This window comes from Lonchura striata, chromosome 3 (genome assembly GCF_050655825.1).
Source record: "Lonchura striata isolate lonStrDom1 chromosome 3, ASM5065582v1, whole genome shotgun sequence".
Lineage (NCBI taxonomy): Eukaryota > Metazoa > Chordata > Aves > Passeriformes > Estrildidae > Lonchura > Lonchura striata.
Genome location: NC_140705.1, coordinates 88587342 through 88612079, shown reverse-complemented (window position 1 = coordinate 88612079; position 24738 = coordinate 88587342). Strand labels below are relative to the sequence as shown.

General features: G+C 38.8%; 2 protein-coding genes across 8 annotated transcripts in view; one reads left to right on the top strand and one right to left on the bottom strand.

Moving 5' to 3' along the window:
• The first annotated feature begins 1813 nt into the window (after nucleotides 1–1813).
• Nucleotides 1814–23428, top strand: FANCL (FA complementation group L). 2 transcript variants are annotated; one of them, XM_021527515.3, is made up of 14 exons: nucleotides 1814–1941; nucleotides 3692–3750; nucleotides 4751–4811; nucleotides 5576–5632; nucleotides 7229–7326; nucleotides 10818–10914; nucleotides 13556–13624; nucleotides 19060–19210; nucleotides 20794–20877; nucleotides 20992–21037; nucleotides 21127–21208; nucleotides 21973–22089; nucleotides 22368–22439; nucleotides 22759–23428. In XM_021527515.3, exons 1-14 carry the CDS (start codon nucleotides 1843–1845, stop codon nucleotides 22792–22794), a joined length of 1128 nt encoding a protein of 375 aa, XP_021383190.1. In that variant the 5' UTR covers nucleotides 1814–1842; the 3' UTR covers nucleotides 22795–23428. The 2 variants fall into 2 exon arrangements, with proteins under 2 accessions (XP_021383190.1, XP_085431888.1); XM_085575762.1 differs by lacking the exons at nucleotides 3692–3750; nucleotides 4751–4811.
• VRK2 (VRK serine/threonine kinase 2) overlaps nucleotides 20268–24738 on the bottom strand; it is a 39257-nt gene continuing 34786 nt past the window's right edge. Inside the window, exons 14-15 of one of the 6 annotated variants that reach the window (XM_085575761.1) lie at nucleotides 24129–24223; nucleotides 22571–23094 (exon numbers count right to left, since the gene is read on the bottom strand). In XM_085575761.1, coding sequence (XP_085431887.1) covers nucleotides 24149–24223 — 75 coding nt within the window. In that variant the 3' untranslated portion in view covers nucleotides 22571–23094; nucleotides 24129–24148. Of the gene's footprint in view, nucleotides 20414–22570; nucleotides 24224–24738 lie in introns of those variants that run through there. The other 5 variants (XM_021527513.3, XM_021527514.4, XM_085575760.1 and 2 more) reach the window with 5 other exon arrangements.

The window sequence follows — 24738 nt, the reverse complement described above, 5'->3', positions numbered from 1 at the left end:
CCAAGATTTTCCAGAGCAGAAAAGGGAGAGTAAAGCAACATTCTTGCACAGATCTTTCTTTCTCAGATACACTTGATAGTTTGCTGGAAGTCACCTTGGAAGTGACAGTTCCAAGGTACAAAGAAACGTTAAACAGTGGCAAGAATATATATTTAGCAGCACATATTCCTGAAAATCTTACCTGAAATGATGAGTTTACATATCAAATATTGGGACTCTTTCACCCATCTATAGCTTCTTAGTGCATTCTATATTGTATTTCAAATAGCCTCTACAACAACCTAAAACTGCAAAGGGTTTCACTGCTTTTGATTCTTCTATTTCCATGCAATCCCTGTGAATGGGTCTCCCAGGTTAAGGGAACAGGATTTAGCTGCAGGTGTAAAAATTTGTGTGGTTTCCTTCATTTCTCTTTTAATCCACCTCCTGTCCCACACAGCTACAAGTTGCTTGTGCCACACACCTCTTAGGTGACCGTGGTAAGTCATCTATCTCTTCATAAAACTATTTTTTCTTGCTCAAATGTATCTAAATAGACAAAAAGCAGTGTTTACTTTCTTAAACATGCCTATTTGGGTGGAAAATGAGTCTTGCATGATGCTCAGCATCAATGATGTGCAAAGTTTCAATGCCTTCCAAAACACACACAAAATACCCTAAAGTTTCAAATTCCTCTCCTCAAGCTTTCCCACATACTGCGGCTGTCAGGTCCTGGCAGCAACCTATCAAGAAAAGAGAGGGAGGTTTTTATCCCAGCGCCTGTATGAAAGGGCAGAAGAGCTATTATGACCCTAAAAGTGTTATGGTAGGAGATATTGACCCCTAGACAAGAATGAAGAAATCGAGTAACCCCTTGCCCTGGGTGGCACGAAAATCTCCATGGCACAGTCAGCTGACTACTGTGAGGCTTACTTAATAGTTATTCTTACTTAACAGCTAGTCCTTAGTTAATCCAGCCCCCTCAGGATGTGCTAAATAGCGAGGAAACCCCGGCTCTGCTCTAGGGAAGCCGTGCTCCTTCAGTACTCTGTAAAAGACGCTCCTCAAGGTAGCAGGACCCCCTGCTTGCTGTGGGAGAAAACAGGGCTGCTCCTCAGGAGCTCTGGAAGCCGCGGGGGCTCTCCCTCAGGGTTTCCCGCCTTCGGGATGCGCCTCCCTCAGCGCGGTGCGCTTCCTCCCTCAGGTGTTCGCCTCTCCACAGGTGCGCTCTCCTCAATGGCACGCACCTCAGCCCTCGAGGGCGTTCCTCCCTTCACTGGTGTACTCCCTTTGGAGACACAGCCCTCACCTCAGGTGCGCTCCCCTTAGTGACACGCTCCTCGCCCCTCAGGTACGCTCCCCCCTCCTCAGCCATGCTCCCCTCAGCGACACAGCCCTCCTCCCAGGTACGCTCCCCCCTCCTCAGCCGTGCTCCCCTCAGCGACACAGCCCTCCTCCCAGGTGCGCTCCCCCCTCTTCAGTTGTGCTCCCCTCAGCGACACAGCTCTCCTCCCAGGTGCGCTCCCCCCTCCTCAGCCATGCTCCCCTCAGCGACACAGCCCTCCTCCCAGGTGCGCTCCTCCCTCCTCAGCCGTGCTCCCCTCAGCGACACAGCCCTCCTCCCAGGTGCGCTCCTCCCTCCTCAGCCGTGCTCCCCTCAGCGACACAGCCCTCCTCCCAGGTGCGCTCCCCGCTCAGGGGCGCGCCTCTCCTCGGGCGCCGTCCCCTCAGAGCCGCGCGCCCGCCTCAGCGTCGCGCACCGCCCCTCACGAGCCCGCCCCGCCCTCCCTGCCCCTTGGGCGCGTGCGCCGCCCGCCGGCGGGGGCGGGGCCTCGCGTTCGAACGGCGGCGGCGGGCGGGAACATGGCCGGGACGGGGGCGCGGGCCCTGCTCCGGCACTGCCCGCTGCTGCTGCCGCAGAACCGCCACGGCACCGCCTACGAGGGCTTTGTCACTGCCCAGGTACCGCGGTCTGCGTGCCGCTTGGCCTCCCGAGGTGGAGGGGGGGATGTTTCCTGCCCTGCCGGGCCTGGGGAGGGACACAGCTTCCCGTCGTGGCGCGCCTGGCTCTGGGAGGGGCGCGCTTTTCGCCCTGCCGGGGTTCCTGGCTGAGCCACCGGGAATGTGAAGTGGGGAATACCATTTCCCTGCCCTGAGGGATCCCGCCGCCGTCCTGCGGTTTTGCCCGGGGTATGGCTTCCTGCTGCCTTCTGGGCTGGGTTAGTTGCGCTGTCAAAAGTGGTTTTTGGGGCAAGGCTGGATATGCCCGCGTTCATGGCCTGTGATAAAAGTCGACAAAAATGACTGATGGGTGGGTGTTTTCCTTTAATTTACTTTTGAGGCTTCAGCTAAAGCGGTCCGTGGGGATGGGGAAAGCGCGGGGCAGAGCAGCGCCTGAGGCAGGGGAGGGGCCCGCTCCCAGCCCGGCTTTGCCTTCACTGACACCGTGCAGCTGTGGCTCCTTAAAGTATCACACACACCCAGCTCTGAACGAGTGTATTTTAATTTAGAAATAGCGTGGGGCTTTACTCATCTGAGTAGATGGCAAAAATATATGGGCTGTGTCCACTAGCATTGTCAAAAATATAGTTAACATTGAGATTGAAAGCAACCTCTGGAGGTCCTCTGCCTTAACTAGTTGCTTTAGACCATTTGCAGTCGGGTTGTGATTATCTCCAGGAGTGTGCAACCTCTTAGATGGCTTGTTCCAGTTTCTGATCCCCTCTAAAGTATTAATTTTTCATTTTGTTTAGGTGATATTTCTTGTATTTCTATCACCTGTCAATGTGTGTCACTCAGATCTGTCTGTACCTTTTTAGTCTTCCATGATCTCTCTTTTCTCCAGGCTAAATATTCCAGGCTCCCTCAGGCTCTCCTGGCAGGAGAGAAGCTTTGAGATCTTGGTCACCTTCAGAGCTCCTCCCTGGATTAACTCCAGTATGTCCATGCTTTGCCTGTGCTGGGGACCCAGTACTCCTAACTTCAAGGTGTCCTGAGCTGGGGTAGAGTCTGGAATAAAAGTTTTAAGATAAATTATCTACTCCCTTTACTTTGAGGCTTCACCAACCTTCTTTATTTCTGTTTAATTTTGATCATCCCATAGTAAAGTAGAAGGAGAACCTCAATAAGGACTGAAAATACAAGTAGGGGGGATTTAGAAGCTGCACCATGTGGATTGCACTAACAGGAAAAAAATTTAAATTTATGTACTTGAGGCTGCTTTTGTTTACAGTTTATAAAACTCTGCTGAATTGTGCTGTGGATCAGTGCCCAAGGTTCTTTTTAGTGTAGTTACTTTTATGATAAGCATCTGTTTTGTCTTTTATGGGAGTTGAAGACAAACTTTCATGTACAGTAGCATAATTTGGATTAAATTATATGTTTTTATTCTGTCCAGATTTGGATAAGGTTTATTTTTCTCCGGAAAGGTGTTATGTTTGCTTTATGAAATGTGATGTGCTGAAGAGTTTTTACTGAATATTGTGAATTAAAGGTCAAGAGTACTTCAGCTTCAGAATTAAAATCAACATTATTTGTAGCTGTCACTCATACTGCTTTTTATCCCTAAGGAAAGAGATTCTGAATAATACTCCTGAAAGACAGAAAAGACAAAGTTTCTTTCTTAGTAGCTGATCTGATGGGGAATCATTCCCACAAGTGTCTAATATTTTTCTTTTCTGACCTTCTTATTAAACAAATACTTCTTTTCAAGGGTAAAAATTTCCACATCAGGATACTGCTACCAGTGGATTTGCAATTGAAAAATGCCTGGTAAGAGAATTTATGGTAGCAATTTTTAAGTGTGATGTAACAAAGTTAATTTTGATAAAAGCAATAATGGATATGAAAATGAGTTATTATTTTTTTTTTCAATATCAGTGTTATTAATTAATTGTCATTGGTTTCAGCTTAACCTTGCAACAAAATTGCACAGCATCAGTGCTGTGCATTAATAAATGCTGACAATAAGCATTGCATATCAAAATATTTTGTTGTTAATTAACTTTGAAACATGTTGTAATTAATTGGTTGTGTTTACATATATGAAGCAATGTACTTGGAAAAAATTATATATTTTATATAATTTGTATTTATAGATCATTTATATGTCACCATTTGGGAAACAGCAAATTCAGTGCAAAGTTGTAAATTTCAGCAATTATGTAAGCAATTTAAGCCATGATGATTAACAGAGTTTTTAACTTCATTTTCTGTTTGCTGTTTCTATGCATTAATTGGTATGGCCCAACTTTCATTTAAAAGCCCTGTTCTTATTTCTGTGTTTATCCCAGCAGTCTGTGGGAAGTGGGGTGAAAGAGGCTAATCCACATACATGGATGAGCCTTTAACTTTGTATTTCCTAGTTCTGCCTAGGCCAGCTCGCTCCAAACTGGGAGCAGATGTGGCATTCCATAGCTTTATTACATTCTAGGCTAGGTAATTAAAACTGCATTACAGGTAACTTTGACATTTTCAGGTTATCACTTTTAAATATTATTGTATTTTATGAAGTTACACTTGCTTGCAAGAATTATGTTGTTGTTTTCGGCACAGAACAAGCTTTTGCAGGTTGTTGCTCAATTTTTAATGGGCTTTGGCATAGTGACATTTGGACGTTTTAAGTAACTTCGAACGCAAAACTCAAAGCAGTTTTGAAGTATTGTTTCCTTCCTTTGCTTTTTTCCAAGAAAAGCTGTTGTGTATAGAAGGCTTTCTGCTCTTTTAAAAATCGTGTACTATGAGTTTGAAATTTGTACAAAACTCTGTCTAGGATAGAGTGCAGCTGGCATCTGAAGAGGATCCTGCATGGGTATCGGCACATTTTAAAACAGGTATAGGAGTTTAAAACCACTTATTTAAATATCATTATTATTAAACAGTCTTAAATATTTGTTTGTAATGATTCTGTGACATCTTGTGCTCATACACCTATTATAAAAGGGTTAAAGAACCTTCCTTTAATTGTAGAGCCAAGATTTATTTTTAAATGCCTGAGGATTTACAAGTAAATATAACAAGAAATAGATGGAATAAATATTTATTTTTATTAAATTTTTATTATTTTCTTTTTTTTTTAGATCAGGCTAGAACAATTTTTAATAAATAACTGATGACATTTTACTGGAATTTTTCTTTACTTTCTTAATTAGAAACAGATTTTGTCTTTTTTTAATGTATTTATGTTGTTCACAATGCAAGGGAGAGAATTCACATTAGTTATTAATATTATATTCAGTTCATTCTTGAAATCTAAATTATATCTCAGTATCCAAAGGAAGATTTGGAGTGAGGATGCAGCAGCCTTGGAGTCCCAAGGAATAGTTTGTTTCCAAGAAGGAGCCTTTGCCGCAGGTGCTGGTTGAGACACTGTATCTCATGGAGGTGGTTTCAAGAAAAACAAAAAAGGGTGATGCCAGGGGATGTTTAATTCTCAGTAAAGATTCCTGGAACTTCTATTCTGTAATTGGAAAATTTAAACATGTGGTATATACTTGGTCTTTTTAATGTTTGGTTTGACAATACAAGAAAAACAGTTGGGGTGAATCACCAGAAGTTATGAGTTGCAGAAAATTAACTGATTCTCTCTTTCCTCCAGAGGCTGCACAGCTGCCCAGATCTTGTCAGCTTTATGGTGGAGCTGAAAACTGTTCTGGTGAGTGGCAGAATAGATGTTTGGGACATGGGATGCTCTTAGAGCTTTGGGTTTCACTTTGTGTTTTACAGATTACTGTTCCGTTGATATGTGACTACTTTTTTTGTTTGTGTTTTTTTTAAAAAGAGATGATTTTGTATATATGCTGTTCATGTAATAGCTGTATAAATATCCTTTAGGATTTTAAGTGACTGTATTTTTTGGAAGTTGGAGTGCTATAGGAAATTTAAAATGCCAGCAAGGGATCTCAGTGTAGAGCCATCCTCTTTACAGTGATTTTCTTGGAATTCCTTTATTGTCTATATGGTAAAGCAGGCTTGTAATTATACAGTGGGTTATACAGTCAGTGGATTGCTTTCACCTGTCTAACAATTTTACAAATAAATGCAGAAAGTTTTTTTTTTTCTTTCCCAATATTTCAGAGGCTGCTGTTTATTCTTATTTTAAAATTTTTTCAGGTCTGGGGTTGAACAGCAGCAAGCCCTCTAATAAACATGTAACCAGGAATTCTATCTATTAGTGAAACATTATTCTATGAGCATTCTTGCTGATGAATACTTCATCCAACCTACTTTACTTTAGGAATAAAACACAGGAAATATTCTTCAAAACCATAGCATAAATTCCTCCTGGCATTACACTGCTGCTCTGCTATGCTTGGAATAGACCTAAATAAGAATGTCTATTTTGGAATACTTTACAGTAGTTATTCCAATCTATTTGCCTATGTACACAAGCACTCAGAAAATGAGAATGCAGTGAAAGTGTAATTTATTCAAAATAGCAAAATAGTGATCCTCAGTTACTGCAGAGAATGAAAACACTGATGATGGTGTAGGAGAGCTGGGCAGAAAGGATTCTTACTTGTTTTATAAATTATATTTTAATTGAATTTATTTTATTTAAAATTATTAATTTTATTCTAAATGTTATAAATTTATGTGTTCTGTAAGCATAATTTTAGCTCAAATGCACTTTTAAAGAGCAAGTAGCACAACACAACTGAAACACATGGTTAGGGTTTATTTTACACAGTAACATTAATTTTTGATAAAAATTCTTTTTGAAACATTACTACTTGCTTGATGAGTGTCTGTACCAAAACTTATTCCAAGGGATCCTGTGATGTTAAAACTGAGAAACTGATTTTGTTTTTTGATTGCTATATAAAGTTTATATATATATAAAATATGGTGAATATCTTAGATGTGTTGTCTTTTGTGGCAGTGGAGCCCAGGAGACAGCTGTGAGCTTAAATAGAACCTTCTTTTGAAATGTTCTTTCAGTCAAGATGCTTGACTTCAAATTTATTAGCTGAAAAAGAGACACATTTGATATTTGCATCTGAAGACTCCCTTGTCAACATCTGTGGAGGTTTTTTTAAATTGCAGATGTTTTCATTACCAGTATTTGAAGTAATTTACTAAACAGCTTCTTTGTCTGCTTTAGCTGGAGGCTATAACAAAACAAATGCAGTGTACAGTTAATTTTACATAAGCTTAATATTTCCGAATGAATTGCAAAAATCACATGGCTAAATAGATGCAAAAATATTGAAATTGCTCCTAATGATGTTTTTAATGTTCTTTTAAACAGGAAATTGCTTTAAAGAACACACAAGACCTGCACATCCCACGGCCTCCAGAATACTACTCCTGTCTTGTCAGAGATCTAGAAATACTGGGCTGGAATAGGTATGATTTTTTTAACTCTTAACAAGTATTATCTTTAGAATATCTATTCCTCTTTTGTATTTGTGAACTGAACATATCAAGTGTACTTGTTCTGTTCATTTACCCTATTCAGAAACTGATTTTGCTTTGTTTATAAATTAAAAACAGCCAACAAACCTGTTATCAACTGTGCTGAATAACTGTGCTGAAAGGTGATACACTACTAAGAAATTATTTCTTCTTTGACCTATAAACTACTGGTATATTAAACATATTTAATGTTAATATTTAGAGTTCTCTTTTTCCCTATTTTGTACAGCTGGTTGAGACTAGCCATATAGATTATGGTTAATCATCATGTACCTTTATGCTTTCATAAAGAGATTTCATACTTTTTTTAGAATTAGCATAATAATTTTTAAAGAACATGCTCTTTCAGCACAAGCATCTTCTTAGAGGAATTTATTATTTATTCCACAGAAAGGTAAATCTACCCAAAAAATTCATGAGTGGAGGGGAGATTCTGAAAGGCTCTCAACCCAAAACTTTAACAAGTGTATCTTGTGCTAAATCAAATAAAGAAGCCTTAGGTGTAAGAACAGTTTTGATTTTTCCCACCTGATTTCTCTATATAGATAAACAACTTGTGATTAACACTAAGTGTGCACTTCAAGGGCCACTTTTATTTAAAGATATAAAACACCCTTGAGAAATCAGCTGAAGTTTTTGTCAGTGGTTGCCATGGTTAATGTGTAATTGTGCTGTACTCTATTTAAATTTCAGACTCAAGTCTGAGAATATTAGGTAAAATTTCTTAAACATGTGGGAAGTAAATTTTCAATTATGTTTGCTCTTCCAAAATGGATAAAAAACCAAAACACCAACCAACCAAAAAAAAACCCAAAATCTTGAAGAAGGGTTGGGGAAGTCAGTCACTGATCAAAGGACTACCCTGCACACAGGGAATCACATCAGATATATTCTGACTTGGAAGGAGAATAACCTGGACAGGCAGTGTAAAGTCCATTAGCAAGTCACACCTTAAATTTCAGAGTGCTTTTAACACTGAAGTGACTCTCTAAGAAAGCCTCTTAACTGAGGCTGATTTTGAGTTGTAGGTGATACTTTATTTGCATGGCAGTTAAGAACATCCTGCAATGATCTTTCAGCAGAACTGCCTGTGTTTGGTGCTGACAGTGACGAGCAATCACTGCTCACACCTTGAGCTTTATTTAAGGATTTTTCTTAGGAAAAACCCTTGCTTGTTGTGTGCCCCAGATTTACTCATTCCTAGCATGTTTTGGGTCTTGCTGGAAGATGACTGCACCCAAATCCAACTGAAAGATTGGAAGATTTGGACTGGGGAGAAAGAGATAGTACTGCAGGAGTAAAGTTATAGGAAAGGCTCTTCTAATACTCCCGCTTAATCAAGCTGATTGAATCAGTGACAGTGTCCTGGGAAGGCAAATTATCAACTATAGAACACCTGTAGGATTTATAATCCTCATGGGGATTCAAAAAAGTTGCCAGTATCTCTTAACTCCATGTTGTCTCAAAACTCTTATGCTTGATACTTTCCTATTTATTTCATACAAAGTATCTTCTCCTCTTGCCTTCTCCATTTCCAGGGAAGCCTGCCTGGTCCTGTGCTCTCAGTCATTTGTGTGTCATGCTGGACTTCAGAGATTTACTTGAGGCTTTCCATCTTTATGCTGATTCCTTGTATTCCTTTTTTCTTTTTTTTCTTTTTTTTTTTTTTCTTTTTTCTGTGATAAAATGATGGAGCCTACAGAGGAATAAAAGTCTATAGAAGTGAAGTATCACTTATGTACCCAATTACTTATGTGTTTATACAAAAAGTGACTTTAAACTAAAAGAATCCATACTGTTCTTATAAATCAAGATTGAAGATGAATATCAGAACAGATAAAATCCCAGACACCTTGGTAGCCTCCCTTTAATTTTTGTTTTCCTTTGCTGTGGATCTTTGCAGCACAGTGCTGCAGGCACCAGCTGTGCTTTGGTGCAGACACTGCTGCATTTTTCACTGCAGTATCCATGCTGGGCCTTAGCTGCTGCTTTAGGAAGTCCCCAGCCCAGGAAGCAGTAGATGGAGGGCTGGTATAGAGGTAGTTTCTCATCTTTGTAAAACTCTTGATACACTTTTGAGGTGAAGTTGTAACAAAGCAAGAGTAATGATTTCCCCCCACCCCCAGTGAGAGGAAGAATCCTCTAATTCTTTTGAAGTATATCAAGTGTAACTGGCTCTAATTAAATTACACTTTTATCAAGATTTGTCTTTCTTTCAGTTGTTGTGGATAAATACTCCCAGAAATCTGCAGGTCTCTTTAATCAGCATTAAACATGAAATAATCTCTCTCTCCCTTCTTCCTACCTACTACTGCTTTTTCCATCTGTATTTTTCAGGATCCTCCTATTGAGCCTATTTCATTGATGTAGACAATTTTCTTTTCCCTTCCTTCCTGGAGATGTGCAACCCTTTACTGTACGTCTACTTTTTCTTCCACAAGCCTCTACAACTATTGCCAGCTTCACTTGAGAGAGCCATGACTTTTTTCTAGTATGTAGTGGTTTAAAAAAAATAAATGTTGCTTACGCCAGCAAGCAGATGCTCTCTCTGAACTCTGTTAGGCCTTTCCATCAGTCTGGGTGATAAGTTGTGCAATTATCTTGGACTGCTTTTTATCTTTACACAGCAATGACATAGTAAAAATGCCAAAATATACACATGCCCAGTTTACTTGTAAATATATGGGGAGGTTTGAATGGTTTTGGCAATTGTTGAAGCTACTAAGCAAAATCTACCTGTAGAGAACAATATATTTTAAAATTGTATCTATCTTCATTGTAGTGGGAGAAAGAAACCAGTGACATCTTAAGCAAAGAGTCAGAAGTTTTAAAACTTTTTCACATTTAGTATGTATTTTCTGCTTGCTAGGATGCATGAATACAGTGTACAACTGTCATGAAATGAAGGCAAATCATCATAAATAACTCATCTTGTAACTGTTCAGGTACTATTTTCTGCAGAAAATCGATTTTGGAATATGAACCAATATGCACTGAATCTCCCACAATAATAGTATTGATAATAAAAGAGAACTTCATTGAAGAGAAAAGCAAATCAAGAGCATAAAAGTCTCATAGAGTAAGAAACTACAGAAATGGATCAAAGATTTGACAGGAAGTTTAATGTGTGCATAAGTAGAGGCTGACAGGAACATGCTGTGTGTGTCAAAGGTTCCGGTGATGGAAAACTGAAACACGCTGCTCACTGACCACAGCATGAGCCCTGACACACATTGTAAATAACCCAGAGATATATGACTGCATTAAGCACTAGGCTGCTGTATTAACAGCAGTAAATCTGCAGCAGCAGAAATTCTTGGCAACTCCTTCTGATTAATATTTGTAACAGACTAATCAGAGTGTTGCAGACCTTTCAAACTACACTTTCTGCAGGGCTCTGACAGTTTTCTTCTCTCTTCCAGAGTGGTCTATGTGGACACTGGGCTGACCACAGTCAAGTTAAAAGCTGAAGACTCTTGTGGTCGACAGCATCTCATCACTCTCAAGTTAAATGCAAAGGTAAATTGATGTGGGACAGAAGATCTTGAGGCTTCCTTGAAACATATCGATTGTTCTTAATTCATTAGGATTTTAGAGGGTTGGTTTGCTTGCTGGTGTGTCTGTTCTGCAAGGTAATAGGTCACTTAATAATATTTTTTCTTGAGATTTCAGACTAATTATATTTAAAATTAATATCAGATTATGGTTATCTGTGAGATGCATCTGTGCATCACATGAAAAACACTTTGATATTGCATTCATTTTACTGGATTACAGACAAAGCCATCTGGGAGACTTTCCTTCATTATCACTCCATCCAGAGACTATGCACAGAACAAGAATTAGAGGATGTTGGGTTGGTTATTAACAAGTCTTGCTGTTAAAGTCACAGATGTAAAGATTTATGGAAAACTGAAGTCAGTCAGAAAAATTATTTCTTTTTAGTCTAAATAAATGTCTAATTTTGACAGTACTTGCAAATCAAACCCATGGCATTTGCAGAAACAGAAAAAATTTAATTCTTCCTGGTACTTGTCCCTGAACTCAAATGACAATGTTTCTTCATAGAATGTCTCATTTCAAGGCATAAATTTCTCATCAGAGGTTGTGAATATCCAGGCTGTGTGGTGACAATTGCCTGGCAATAACTGTTGCCTTCAGAAGGTCAGTCCAGTGGAGAAAGGGATCTAAAACTGTCTGGATGATGTTGTTTGGGACTATCTGTGGTCCATCATCTCAAGTTATAATCTTGAAAGCGTGAGGAAAGGGCATGGTATTGTAGCATGAAATCCCACCTTCACAGGCATCCTGTATTCCTTTACAAACCAGGTTTTTTTAAAAGTTTTTTAGTCTCACATAACATGAACAAGCTTTACCTTTGAAGGGGAAAATGAGGGGAAAAAATACTGTTTGGGAATGAGTGCTGTTCACATAGATTTTTAGAAAGAGTAAAACTGTCCTACATGCAGAGAGTAATGAGTGCATAATTAATTTGCTATTCAGTCCATTATTAAATACACTGATGGAAAAAAATCCATCAGGAAGTACAATTATGGTCTATTTAACATGCAAGGAGAGGAACCAGGTTGTGTTGTTTATAAGGAATAAATATACTTTGTGTGACACTAGAAATTTGATGCAACCTGTTGCCCTAAGGTTTTCTTGCTCTTAGGACAACAGAAGCAAAGTATTTTAACTGTTTGAAAGTATAAAAATGCAGAAAAAATTATAGGGCAATATTCATTTTTCCCAAGCAGCTGTCATGGTCAAACACTGACACTGGTGCCTTGGCTGGTTCTGTTCAGCCTTAACTTGGCACTTTCCTGAGGGAATGGAGAGTCCCATTTTCTGTCCTTGTAGCTGTACAGAAGCTTGTGGGGTTTTATCATAGTAATAAAATAGCTGAATACTCCTCATAGCAGAAGAAAGCACCATCTAACAACTAAAGATGTATATAATAAAAAGGTTAGATTAGCAGACTTGTCTGTTTTAATAAGTAATCATCCTTTTTATTTTTTTCATTTTGTTTTCAAGTGTTTTTGATGATGAAGGATCAATTGCTTGTCCTTTTTAAACCATGTCTGGCATTTAAACTTGCCAGATAAAATTTGTGTGTGAAATACTGTTTTGGTGACATGGGGAATTGATTTGCCTTCATACACACAGACACTACATGTGAGAAGACTTGGCTGAAGTCTTTTTTGGGAAGGCATTTCTTTTGAAAACATGCTTTAATAAAAGTGTGTTTATTTTTGTTATGCTGTTTCTTTGATTAAGATCAGTGCAGGAGCATTTCAGATCCCAAGGCTTCAAATAGGCCACTGGAAGGATTTGCCTGTTGTGTAGTAATTAATATTAGGTTCAGATAATCACTTGGTGATAATCTGAATGATCTAGCAAGGGCTATGAAAATGCTTTCTCCAGATAAAGTTAGCTGCATGCTCAGAAAACCAATATAAATATTGTATTTAGTAATTGCTTAAACTGGCCTAAGAAAAACAGGATGATTTCTGACACACACATTTGATTGTAACTGTAATAGCTAAGATGTCATGGAGTTATCAAACCTTTTATAGCTGTTTTGTTTTTTTTTTAGTACAGCCTTTAAAAGTTTTTTCTTATTGTTATCTCTTAATTTGGATTGAGGATTTTTTTTTTTGGATCTATGTTCACTCATCTCCTTTTAAATAGTTAAGTACTTTACTTTCAGTTTTAAAAACCAAAATGTTACCATTCAGAACAAATAGTTCAGCTTAAATGAAAATTAGTTCTTGACTCTTGGAAGGGTTGTTTGATTTTTAAACTTTGCTTTCTAGTATGTATAACTGGGGAGAAATTTAAAAAAAAAAATTCATGCTTTGTTTCTTAAAGTTTCTTTAATGTTCCTTTGTGACCACTGAACACAGAAAATTGTGATTCTCTTGCCTTTACTAAATACTGATATATAAAACATTTACATGTAGTTTTCTTCTTTAAATGATAATTAACATTCATAACTATTCCTGAAAATGCTTTACATACTGTTTCCTCTAAGAGCCAAGTTCTCAAGATGCTTGAAGTGCTCATATTTTGTTATCAAATTTGGCAGCTGAGTATCAATCTGATTTTAAATCACTAAGGGAAAAAAAATCCCAAACTGTATTTTCTTTCCCTCCCTCAGTATCCCACAGAACCACCAGATTGCCTTGTGGATTTTCCTGTTCCATTTGCTGTTTCCTGGATGCCACAGGTAACTACTGGACTAGGCAGCTTTTTAAAATAAAAATACATATGCAATGGAGGGGTGGTAGCAAGGGGTTGGCTTTGGTTTTTAACTCCATCTTTTCTCCCTGTGTGTGTTTTATTTCTGTACATGCTCATGAAAATGTAATAGCACCAAATTTCATATTCCTTATCACAGTACCTTAAATATCTTCCATGCCATGAGATATATCTTGCATGTTGTATGTACTTGTTGGTTTTTTTTTAAGCTGTTCCTATGACTGAAAATTCTCTAGGAATTATGGTGGAAAAGTGAAAAGGAAGTGAAATGCAGAAAAAATTACTGTCTTCTAGAAAATAAACACCCTATAAAGCTGACAGACATTGAAAAAAGGAGTTGGTTATCCTGTAAACTTTTCCCCAGTTTGTTATCCTACAGAGCTTTCATAATTTAATAAAACTTTTCCAGTTATAATCAATATAGAAAAGTATTTAATGAAATTCTGATTTCTTAATTTAACTGATGTTGCTGCTATGAAGAACCACACTGTCTTTTGTAGGTCTTTCACATTATTTTATGTACCTTTCTTCCTGAATAGTGCATGTGTGCTATATTAAATGAATTTAAATGTGACCACTCGGATACAAGTTAATTTGAATGTAGAAAATAATTGATATTTTGTTTAAATCAGGAAAATAGTTTTTACATAAATGGCTGCACCTGATAATTTTAACTCTTACAAGGGTTTCCCCCCAGCAATAAATAACAACTTACATAGGGAGCATGGCTGGGAGGTTGCAGCGGGATGAGTTTAAGCTGGGCTTAATAAAAAATGATAATTTTTTATTAAAAAAATTAATACCTTGAGCTGCAGAGCTCAAGGTTCTGTCACCTCAGACCCACTAATATTGAGAGGAAATAACTGTAAAGATCAACCACAGCAAATGAAAATGTATTTCTTTATGTAATTTTAGGTTTTGATTCTCTGATATGGTTTGGAACAGTTTAAATAAATGTTATTCCCTTGAATTTTACTAGAATCCCTACACTCCAGCCAGCATTTCAAGTGCTGTTTTTAACCTCAAACTTAATACACATTTTCAACAGTGTTTTATTAATTTTACAGCCTTGCAATTTATGTTGCCTCAAATTAACAACATTTCAAACATCCCTGACAGTGACTGCTTCTCTGTGTTTACTATTAGTAATTTTAAAGATAGACTCATGTTTTAATAAAATGTTCTGGAAAAACCTGACAGAGCAGCCTTTGACAAGTTAAAAAAGGGGGTAGATATACTGATACTGGCACTACAGCCAAGGAAAAATCCTCTGTTAAAAATACAACACTGATGCTTAAAATCTTTTTCCAATTAGAATTACCTGGGGACTATTTGAACACGTGAACAAAAGGTGTTTGTGTGTAAGTGAAGAGCCCGTTCTAAAATCATGAGCTGCAGAGAGCCTGCTCTAATCCTGAACTAAATACCAGCAGACAGAAATGCTTTAGCTGTACAGCAGCTTTTGCAAATTGACCTTACATGTGTGGGTTACATGAACCCAACACTTGTGGGGACAAATGGCTTTGGTAATTGTGTAAATTGTGTTTATTTTCCAAATGTGTGGGAATCACTGTGGCAAGCAGCCCTCACACCGTGATAAAATACGGGTTAAGCTTAGATAATGCTGCAACACCCCTGGGAGCAGAATTCAGCAGGTATTCAAGTGCATGAAAATTTTGTTTCCTAAAAGGGAAAAAGAACAGTCTATACCTCTTCTCTAGTGAAATAACATGGTGTTTTGGTACCAGTTGGTCTTAAACTTTTAATATTACACCTTTAAAGTATAAATTGACAAGGCTTATCTAAATTGGTGGAATGGCACCATTAGAATATAAACTCTTATGAAAGAAAATATAAATAGATTGCAGGTAATTGATTTTTCTTTTCCACCCCCTCTGTGTGCTGCTGCCTATTTCAGGCTCATGGATTTTAAACTTGAGGGTGTTTTTTTTTGTTTTGTTTTTTTTTGTTTGTTTTTTTTTTTTTCCCCTTCCGTATAATAATAGACATGGCTTTATGGCATCCATATTAAAAATGGGTAATTTTCCTTATGGTCCCTGTCTTCCTGCTGGGTTGATAATGTTTTGATGTATTTTTCTTTTGCTCTGATGAGAGGTCTGCTGCTGCTGCTCTGACATATTCATTTGGATGAATAATTATAACTTGCACAATGTCAAGCTGAAGATGGTGGGGTTTTGTGCGTCATGACAAGCCCAGTAGCCAGTGCAGGTGTCTCACAGCATGAGCAGCAACAGCCAGTGGATTCTGGCTCAGAGGAGACGTTTTAGAGTAGTAAGAAATCAGCACCAAGGGCAATGCTGCTGCTGCTGCTCCTGCTCTAAGTGCCAAATAAATGCAGAGTGCTTCTCAATGACAAGTGCAAGAACATCTACTTATTTCAGTTATAGCCTTTTTCTAAAGAACCAGATAAATGTGCCGTCTCCAGTTTTAGCACACGCTGGAAGTGCAGTTCTGCAGAATCAGGGTGTCTCACATCAGGGAGAGGTTTCCAGACTGACCACTGCCCACCTGGCTTGCTACATGAAGGTCATGTGAGTGGAAATTAATGACTAATGAGGTCGTGCAACAGCCAGCAAGGAAACGGGAATGCAAGGTGCAGAAGGTGGAGTGGAGGCAATGACATTATTCTTGGGTTATTTAGATGAAAACACAATAAAAAGCATCATAATTGTGCATTTTCTTGGCAAAGGAACTTCACAGGCACCAGCTGTAAATGCAGAAAATGGAGATGGTTGACAAGACACTTCATAAAGATTTAAGGCTTGTGTCTTGGCTTGGCTTCTGTTAAGGAGGGGTGAAATTGTTAAACTGCTGTTATTGAGAAACTGTTTCCAAACAGATCTAAGGAACCATAAATTCTTTAGGTGATCCCTTTTCCATTTAATGACTGTTTGCTTTGTTAAATTGTATTTTATTTATTAATTAACAAAGGGCAGAAAGGTAATGGTACCTATAGTTTAGGCTATTTCTTATTGGGGGTTTTGCAGTTGTTTTAATTTTGGATAAGCAAATTTTGTGTTAGGAAGAATTTTAGCCAAAAAAAATCCCAGAATAAAGACTGCATTTTTTCTGTTTTTGAAAAATAATTTGCAATAAATTGTTCTGTATTTACCTTAATTAGAACTTTTTTTACTACCATTTGATTAGTATTTAGTTCATCCAGGATTTGGAGCAGATGCTTGAAATTTGGCAGAACAGCCATATAGGTTACAGCACTTCTTAGAAGTTCCTGAAAGGCTTCATTGGTTTTTTGGCAGGCGCAGACTCGAGATTTTCTCTTTATTTTTCTCAGCTTCTGTGGCTCTAGAAATAAGAACCAAGAGTGAGATTTTTTTTTCCCCCATTCTTTCTTATTCCTTTGATTGGAGGGAATGGTGTATGGGTAATAAGTGTGGGTTTGGAAGAATGTGTGAATTGAAGGAAGAAAGGAATTGGCTTGAGGTGTCCTGGTGATGAGGTGGAAATGAGAGTGCAGAGGATAGAAGTGGAAATAAAGAGGTTGAGAAATCACATGATATTTTCCTGGTGAAAGAGAAGGTGTGTTCCTCTTAGAGTCAGGGAGGCTGAGTATCTGATTTTCCCTGGACAAAGTCAGTGGTGTGAATGGATGCAGGATCCATGGAATCTGATAACACAGAGGTGACATTGAGGTCACAGTTCCTGGGACCCATCAAAGCCAATGTGTTTATGGAGGATGGAGGATCCAGTTTGGCTTTGTGAGCACTTGTACAGCGAGGGTGAGCAGCATTGACACTCTGAATGAGGAATGTCTTGTTTCCCAAAGAATTTTGACATATTTCACACAAATTCTAATTCATTTGTACAAGGGGGCCATGAAACAGAGTTGTGCTGTTTGATATTATTAACAGTGGTCTTGGGGTAATTTAGACCAAAGAGAAGTGTGATCTCAGGCTGTTCTAAAAGTGCTGGGCAGCAACCAAAATTAATTGGTTAATCAAATAAAAAGGAATCTTGGAATTTTCATAGTTTGCATAACAAGCAGGTGATGTATTTAAATAGCTATAGATGCATTTACGTATAGAGCAGGAGACAGCTGGCAACAGCAGTGAAGCATGCAAATAAGATCAAATGAACAGTGTAAAAAAAAAAAAAAAGATTTAACTACCTTTTTAAGGAACATCATTGAAAAATTACAATTAGTATTAAAATTAATTGGATTTTAAAACTTATCTGTGGGTTATAATCCCTTGATATTTCTTTTTTCTAGTGAAACCCTTTGAATTCCCAGAAGATAAAGATAAAAATGATTATTAGAGGATTTATCTGTATGTGATATAGAAAAATGTAAAAAAATCAAAATGGAAAGCAACTGTTGCAAGTACCAGAAAATTATGCTATTAATTTAAGTGTCATCAGAGCGCAAAAGATCACATTTCAGGACTGTGTGAAAATTATTAAAATACTGGAAATAATGGTACTTAAGATGAAGATACTATACTCTAAGATGTGGTAAGTGACTGACACTATTATATCACTTCAGGTATTATAAAAATAACAAAATGCTTTTAAAGATAATAAGCGTTACATTTTGAGATAGCCAGAAGTCACACTTCTCTGCTTAGGTGCTTTCCTACTTTAATACCATTTAACAACAGCAGGAAAAAATGTAACATTTTATTTCCAAGCTATGCCATTTCTTTCTAAAATACACATGCACAAAATAGAAAAAGATATTATGTAGAAAAATTCTATTTCTTCATTTGAGAACACTCGGATAATTTGCTGCTCTTTGTCCAGGTGAGCAAAGAAGAATATAATCACTACAGATTAAAGGAAACAATTCCTTCTGTATTTTGTTTCATTCATAGAAATAGGCCTGTCTGAGAATACAATGTTTCATTTGCTTTTTCTATTGAACCTCAAGATATCCAAAATCTGTCCCTCAATGGTCATCTGCACCTGCAAAGGATTCCTCTCGACCACCAAGTGTTTTCTCCTCTTGCAGAAGTCTTTTCCTGGGGAAATGGTGATTTCTTTTTGCCCACTGATAATTTCAAGAGATTTCGTTTGCATTGCTGTCCTGTATATTGCCCTGTCTAATGAAAGATATTTCTGATTCTATATAATCCACTCTTAAATATTGAAATCCCCCATGTGTAATCCTCTGCTTATTAAATGGTTTCTCCTTTTCATGCCTTATTTACAGGGTTTGGAAGCTGATCTTAAGCACCAGTTTTTATACTGCTTAATTTTGAGATAATGATGAGGTTGTTAGGTGATATTCCATGCTTTATGTTATCACTATACACTAGAACACACATGGATTTCAACACACCTTAAATGAGTAAATTGTTTTTTACATATTCTCTCAGGTCACTGGTGGAAGCTCAATGAAATCTGTTTCAATTTCTTGTTTCTTAGAACTCCTTAATAGACATTTACAATCAGTTCCTGGCAGCACTGGAGTCACTGAAGGAATTCTGGGATGCCCTTGATGAAATCGATGGGAAGACCTGGGTGCTTGAGCCAGAAATTCCCACACGGAGTGCTACAACCAGAAGAATTGCAATAGGTAGGAAAAGATTTAAAGGGATACAGTGGATTTGAGAAGTAAAACTCAGGGAGCTGTTCTATTCTGCTTGTCTCATCAGATGGTGCTTCTTTGGGTTTGGGAAAGGAAAGGCAGCACTTTAAACCAAAGACAGAACTCCTCTTGCATATTAAAAAAAATAACTTTCCATAACAAGCTGATCCTGTTTGGGAAATTCATCACAACTTTCTGGTGTCAGATAAATGAAAATTTCTGCAGGAAAACTTTGTGTATTTGTGAATTATGAACATGGAACTGTCAACAGCTAAGCACTTACATGGTAACCCTAGAAAAATCAGTATTTGTGAAAAAACAGCTTAGGTGAAGCTCTTACCTCAATCACAGATTCCAGAGTTTCAAACTTTAGATTCATACTATCCTGGAGTGGAAGAACTATTACAGTGCAGCCCGAGGGGAAAAAAGGGGTTAGAGGCAAGGGGAAAGGACAGAAATAAAAAAGAAGAAACTAGGCTTCCCTGTCAACACCTGAAAATGTTCCTCAGTTTATATGTGGTGTCTGGCATTTTAAGGTCTTAATATACATAGGATAAGGAATTTTATTATATAAAATCCACATCATCAATAGCAAATTGTAGAAATGTGAGAATACAAGAGTTGGACCCAAGTTGTCCCTGACACCTGTAGAGGGAGTGGAGGAAAGGATGGGAAAAATTCAGCAAGTTGTTGGGATGCTGTGGGTCAGACATCACTTTGTGTGCAGTCAGGGGGGCTTTGTCCTGGTCCTGCTGCCCTTTGCCACAGGCCAGGGAAAAGGGAAGAAAAGCCTCAAAAAGTGCTTTGAAGCAGCTGAGCAGAGGAGGGAGAGGGCTTTGAGCCCTTTGTTGTCAGTCACAGAGAACCATCAGCTACCACTGAACTTTGATTTCATTCATTCCCACCTCTTCCAGGATGGAAAGCTTAACACAGCTTTAATTGCAGAAAAGGTTGGGTTTTACCTGGGCTTGTTTCAGAAGAGACTCTACTGTGATGTTTTGGAGCTGGATCCAGAGCACCACTGAGCTGCTTCCCTCTGAGGAACAGAGCCCTTCCAGGCATGATGGGGTGTCTTGTAAAGCCAAGTATCTGCTCTTTTGAAAATACAGTATTGTTGTCTCGATCCTGGAATTTGCTCAGGAGGTGACTGACTTCTGCTGCTTAATATTGGGTTTGGGCTTCTCTTTTTGACTGTAAAAGATAAAGACAAATTATTAAGTTACATGTCTCTACCTTTAAAGTTTCACCAAGACTTTGGATGGATTTTGTCAGCTAGCTCAGGTTAATTACATTTATTTCTGAATAAATGTAAAGGTTTAGCCAAGTCTAAAAGAAATGCAAGCCTGACAGGTTTTTCTTAATCAGTTGCTATTTTTAATTACAGTTTGTGGAAAATGTAAATATTTGATATATACTGATATTTTGTACTATCATTTGGGTACCTCCCAACTTTGTTATTATTTATCCTAATGAAACCCAGCCTGAGTTAGCCAATTTAAAACTGCCTTTTAAAATTGTTCTTTTTTCTAATCTTTGCAAAGCTTCCCCATGGCCTTGCTTTCTCCTTGCAGGGAACAATGTCTCAGTGAACATAGAGGTAGATCCTCGCCATCCAAACATGCTTCCGGAATGTTATTTCCTTGGAGCAGACCATGGTAAGGCAGCAAATTCCACTGGTTTCTCCTCTGGACTCAGATCTCTGATCCCAATCCCTACCTGGAAGGTGGGAGGTTCACTGGGGTGATGCCATTATTCCTGTCTGTTTGCAGAAGTGAACCCTCTGAGAACTAAACTCAACAACAACATGCACTTGTGGTGAGTGTCCCCGGTAAAGCAGGTTGGAAACCCAACTGGTGTTTGCCATTCCTTGTGTGGATTTTTCTCTCCCTCTCTCCCACCCGCAGGGATCCAGAAATCAGTTTGTTACAAAACTTGAGAGAGCTCCTAGGAGTTGATTTTCCATCTCGTGCTGTATTGGAAAAAAGCGTAAGTTGGTTTTGGTTAACGACCAGTTGTTATTACTGAATAAGTCACATTTAAATGGTCACTTTCTAAGAGCCAGGGACAATCAGAGACTTTTCAGAGGTAATTGGATTAATACATTGTCACAAGGACTTCTGAACTTCAAGCAACAGTTGTCAGAGCTTGTTAACCTTTGATTAGAGGTACACACTTCGCTGTGGCCTTCATAGCAGCGAGGGCATTGATAACAGGCTCCACTGTTAAACGGAAAAGAAGTTCCAGAGTGGCTAATGAGATGTAAAAAATCCAAACATTCTGTTACAGATGTTGATGACTTCAGTTCTAATTAGGTGGAGCAGCTTAGAGGGGACAAGAAGCCCTCCAAATACTGGTGCATTTCAAACAAACTGGGAACTAATTCTTGACAATGCTTTAATACTGGATTATGAGCTTTGCTTTCACTCATGAAGCTTGTAAATTAAGATCTGACTGAGGGTTTGTATCTCATGTCAAATCATAATGACAAATCACAGTGCTTAATAAAGAAAAAGCGCCCAAAAGTATGAAAGTGCTTGTTGAATGAGATGTAGTTCAGTAAGGGATGAAATATAACGCAGTCAAGTCTTGCACACCTGGAACCCAGTGTCACTCTAAGCTATTGTGACATAAATTTTTATGTCTTAAAAGCAAAAATTAGTAATTACAGCTGCAAAAGCAAAACCACAGGTGAAGGTGTTTGTGTGTGAGCAGCCCCACCCCTGCCTTTCAACTGTGCTGTTGTGTTGCAGGACATTGCCAAGGACTGTGGGATCTGCTATGCCTATCGGCTGGACAGCAGCATACCTGACCAAGTGTGTGATGATCCTCGCTGTGGGCAGCCTTTCCACCAAGCCTGTCTCTATGAGGTAAAGTGATCAGTGGCACAAACTGCCATTAGCTGGCACGTTCTGGACAACAAGCACTGGCCACTTAAATCCTGCATTAAGCAAGAGCCCGTAAGGAACATTGTGGCAGTCACTTGTCCTGTCACCCCCAATTCCCACATGAGCACTCTGGGAAAGGGAACCACCGTCTTTGCATGTGCTCTGTCAGCTGCTCATCAGCTGAACTCTGGTAATTAATAGGTGTTTCTTACATTGGAGATGAAACCAATGTGACTTTTAACCTACTTCTTGTGTTGCAGTGGCTACAAGGCCTTCCTACCAGCAGACAGAGTTTTAATGTCATCTTTGGTGAATGTCCCTATTGTAATAAGGTAAGGAAATCCAAGGAGTAGGAGTGAACTAGAGTGGAAGAGGAAAATGTGCCAGTGTTTAACTGAAGGTTTCTGACACAGTATAAAGACAGCCCCACACCAATGCCAGACTAATTAAAGACCACACTCCATTGTATTTAGTGATACTTTTTTAATGGTGTAACAAAAGGTTCAGTAACAAGCAACAAAAAATAATCCCAACATTTATAACAGAAGCCAACACAAATAGCTCAGAGAATCCATAACTATTGAGTGCAGATGAGAACTTGCCCGTACAAGGCATGTACTGACAGGATTATTAAAAAAATTATTTTTCAAGCCCCTGACACTGAAATCTTCAATGAAGAAACTCTAGGAAAAAGCTGCATGGTGGGAGCACCACTGCACTCCCAGTGAAGACACAGGAACAGCAACATCAAAGCAGATACAAGGACAGGACAATGAGCAGCAGAAGGACCAGAACAGCTGCAGTGTAGGGGTAGGTTTGATCAGCAAATGCCAGCTTAAACGCAACAGAGAGAGAGGGACGAGTGGTGTCAGCACCAGCCTGGGATGCTGCTGCAGGAACTGGAGTTACAAGGTGATTGTGTTTCTTTTGGGATTCTGAGAGTGTTCTGTAAGAATCCAATGGTAGCAGATCTCTTGCAGTCTCTTCCTGCAGGGGAAAAATAGCTGTGATTATAAAGCTAATATGAAATGAGATGTGAATCAAAAAAACCAGAGATGCCATTGAGGTATCTAAGTTATCCTAGAGAAAGCATTTACAATTCTTACAGAGTCTTACCTCTGGAATTTGCAGTTGTATGGATATTGTATGGTAAGCGTGTAACATAAGGCATAGTTAAACACCTCCTAAATAGACGTATCTATATTTACTATTGAAGTCTACAGCTGAAATTCTTCTTTATCTTTGACTTTTATCCAAAAACGTTTAATATATTCGGTCTCTCCTCTGTTCCTACTAATAAAGGTTTATCCTGGAAACTCAAGACATGATTTTAAGTGTGAATGTGCTGGTTGGATTTGTGTAAGTTTTGCATTTCACAGTGAAGCCGAATTTCTGCCCATCACAAGGAACTTGTAGAGTGGGGCTTGTTCTGGCTGGCCAGGGGTGCCAGGGTTGTTCTACATCTCCAGCAGCAATGCTGTCCTTGGTCACCCTCCACCTCTGAAAGGGATCCCCAAACACCACAATCCCACTCCTCACTTAGCCCAGACTTTACTCTTTTCAACTGTCCATTAGTGCCAGGTACAGCTTTGGCTTCCTACAGACCTTTCCATTACCAAACTCCTGAATTACACGAGAGGAATTTTGCAAAATGAAGCTAAGAGAATCCTGCCTTTTTTCCTTCTCCACTTTCTCATTTGAATGGCTTAAATGTTATCTGGACACCCATTTAAAGTCCCCCCTTATGCAGAATATTCAGTGAGTACCACAGAATGGTTCTACATAGAAACAGCACGTTTAATCCTATTGGAATAGCAGCTTTTCCATTAGAAAAACTAAATCCAAACACAAATATAATTTAACCACCGGCCCAGTGATTGGTCTCTTTTCTGCAAAAACTTTACATTTGAGGACTAGGAAGTAACACTGGAATATTTTCCTATTCCAGAGTTGTGTTTGACTTGTCAGACTCCATCTCCCTTGCTGGCAGCCAAAACATCTCCCAGGACGGCTCTGCTCACCACTGTCCTGCCTGGTGCTCTCAGGTACAGCTGTACTTTTGCTGCTTCCCTCTCTCAGCTTGTACCGGAGTCTCCAGGCAGTGATGATCAGACTGCTTGAAGCAAAGAATTTTGGATTAATCATTAAGCCACCTTTAAAGTTGCATTTCTGTGCTCATTTAACCAAGTTATTTGTTGATATGAAAGAAAACCAGGATGGAATCCACTCACTGAAATACACCAGAGCTCCAGAGAACAGGAGTACAGGGTGATCACTGAGATGGTTGTGGTGCTGTATGATTTGTATTAAAACGGATCAATTTTTTTCCTGTATGGTTGAAGAGTAAGACTGAAAATATTCATTCAACCCTTTTATGCACTAAATCAACAATAATATTCAAGGTGAGTTTGTTAACTGCTAAAATCCTCTGATGTAAAACTCAGAATTTAAAGACTGAAGTAATGAGTGCTATGAAGTTTTACACTACACAGAGAAAGAAACTACTGAACAAAGTTTCTACCAAGCAAACAAGAGGGTCCACAAAGGGAGATAGAAGAGCTGGGAAATAACAATCTGTGTCCACGTGCAGGGTTTTGCTCTGCAGCTGCACAAACTGCAGTGGTAACTGGC

Excerpts from the sequence above, each read along its gene's own strand:
- FANCL (XM_021527515.3), top strand. The coding sequence starts at position 1,843 with ATGGCCGGGACGGGGGCGCGGGCCCTGCTCCGGCACTGCCCGCTGCTG. Across the intron at positions 4,812-5,575 it reads ATCGGCACATTTTAAAACAG|AGGCTGCACAGCTGCCCAGA; the intron begins GTATAGGAGTTT and ends TCTTTCCTCCAG. Across the intron at positions 22,440-22,758 it reads AATGTCCCTATTGTAATAAG|CCCCTGACACTGAAATCTTC; the intron begins GTAAGGAAATCC and ends TTATTTTTCAAG.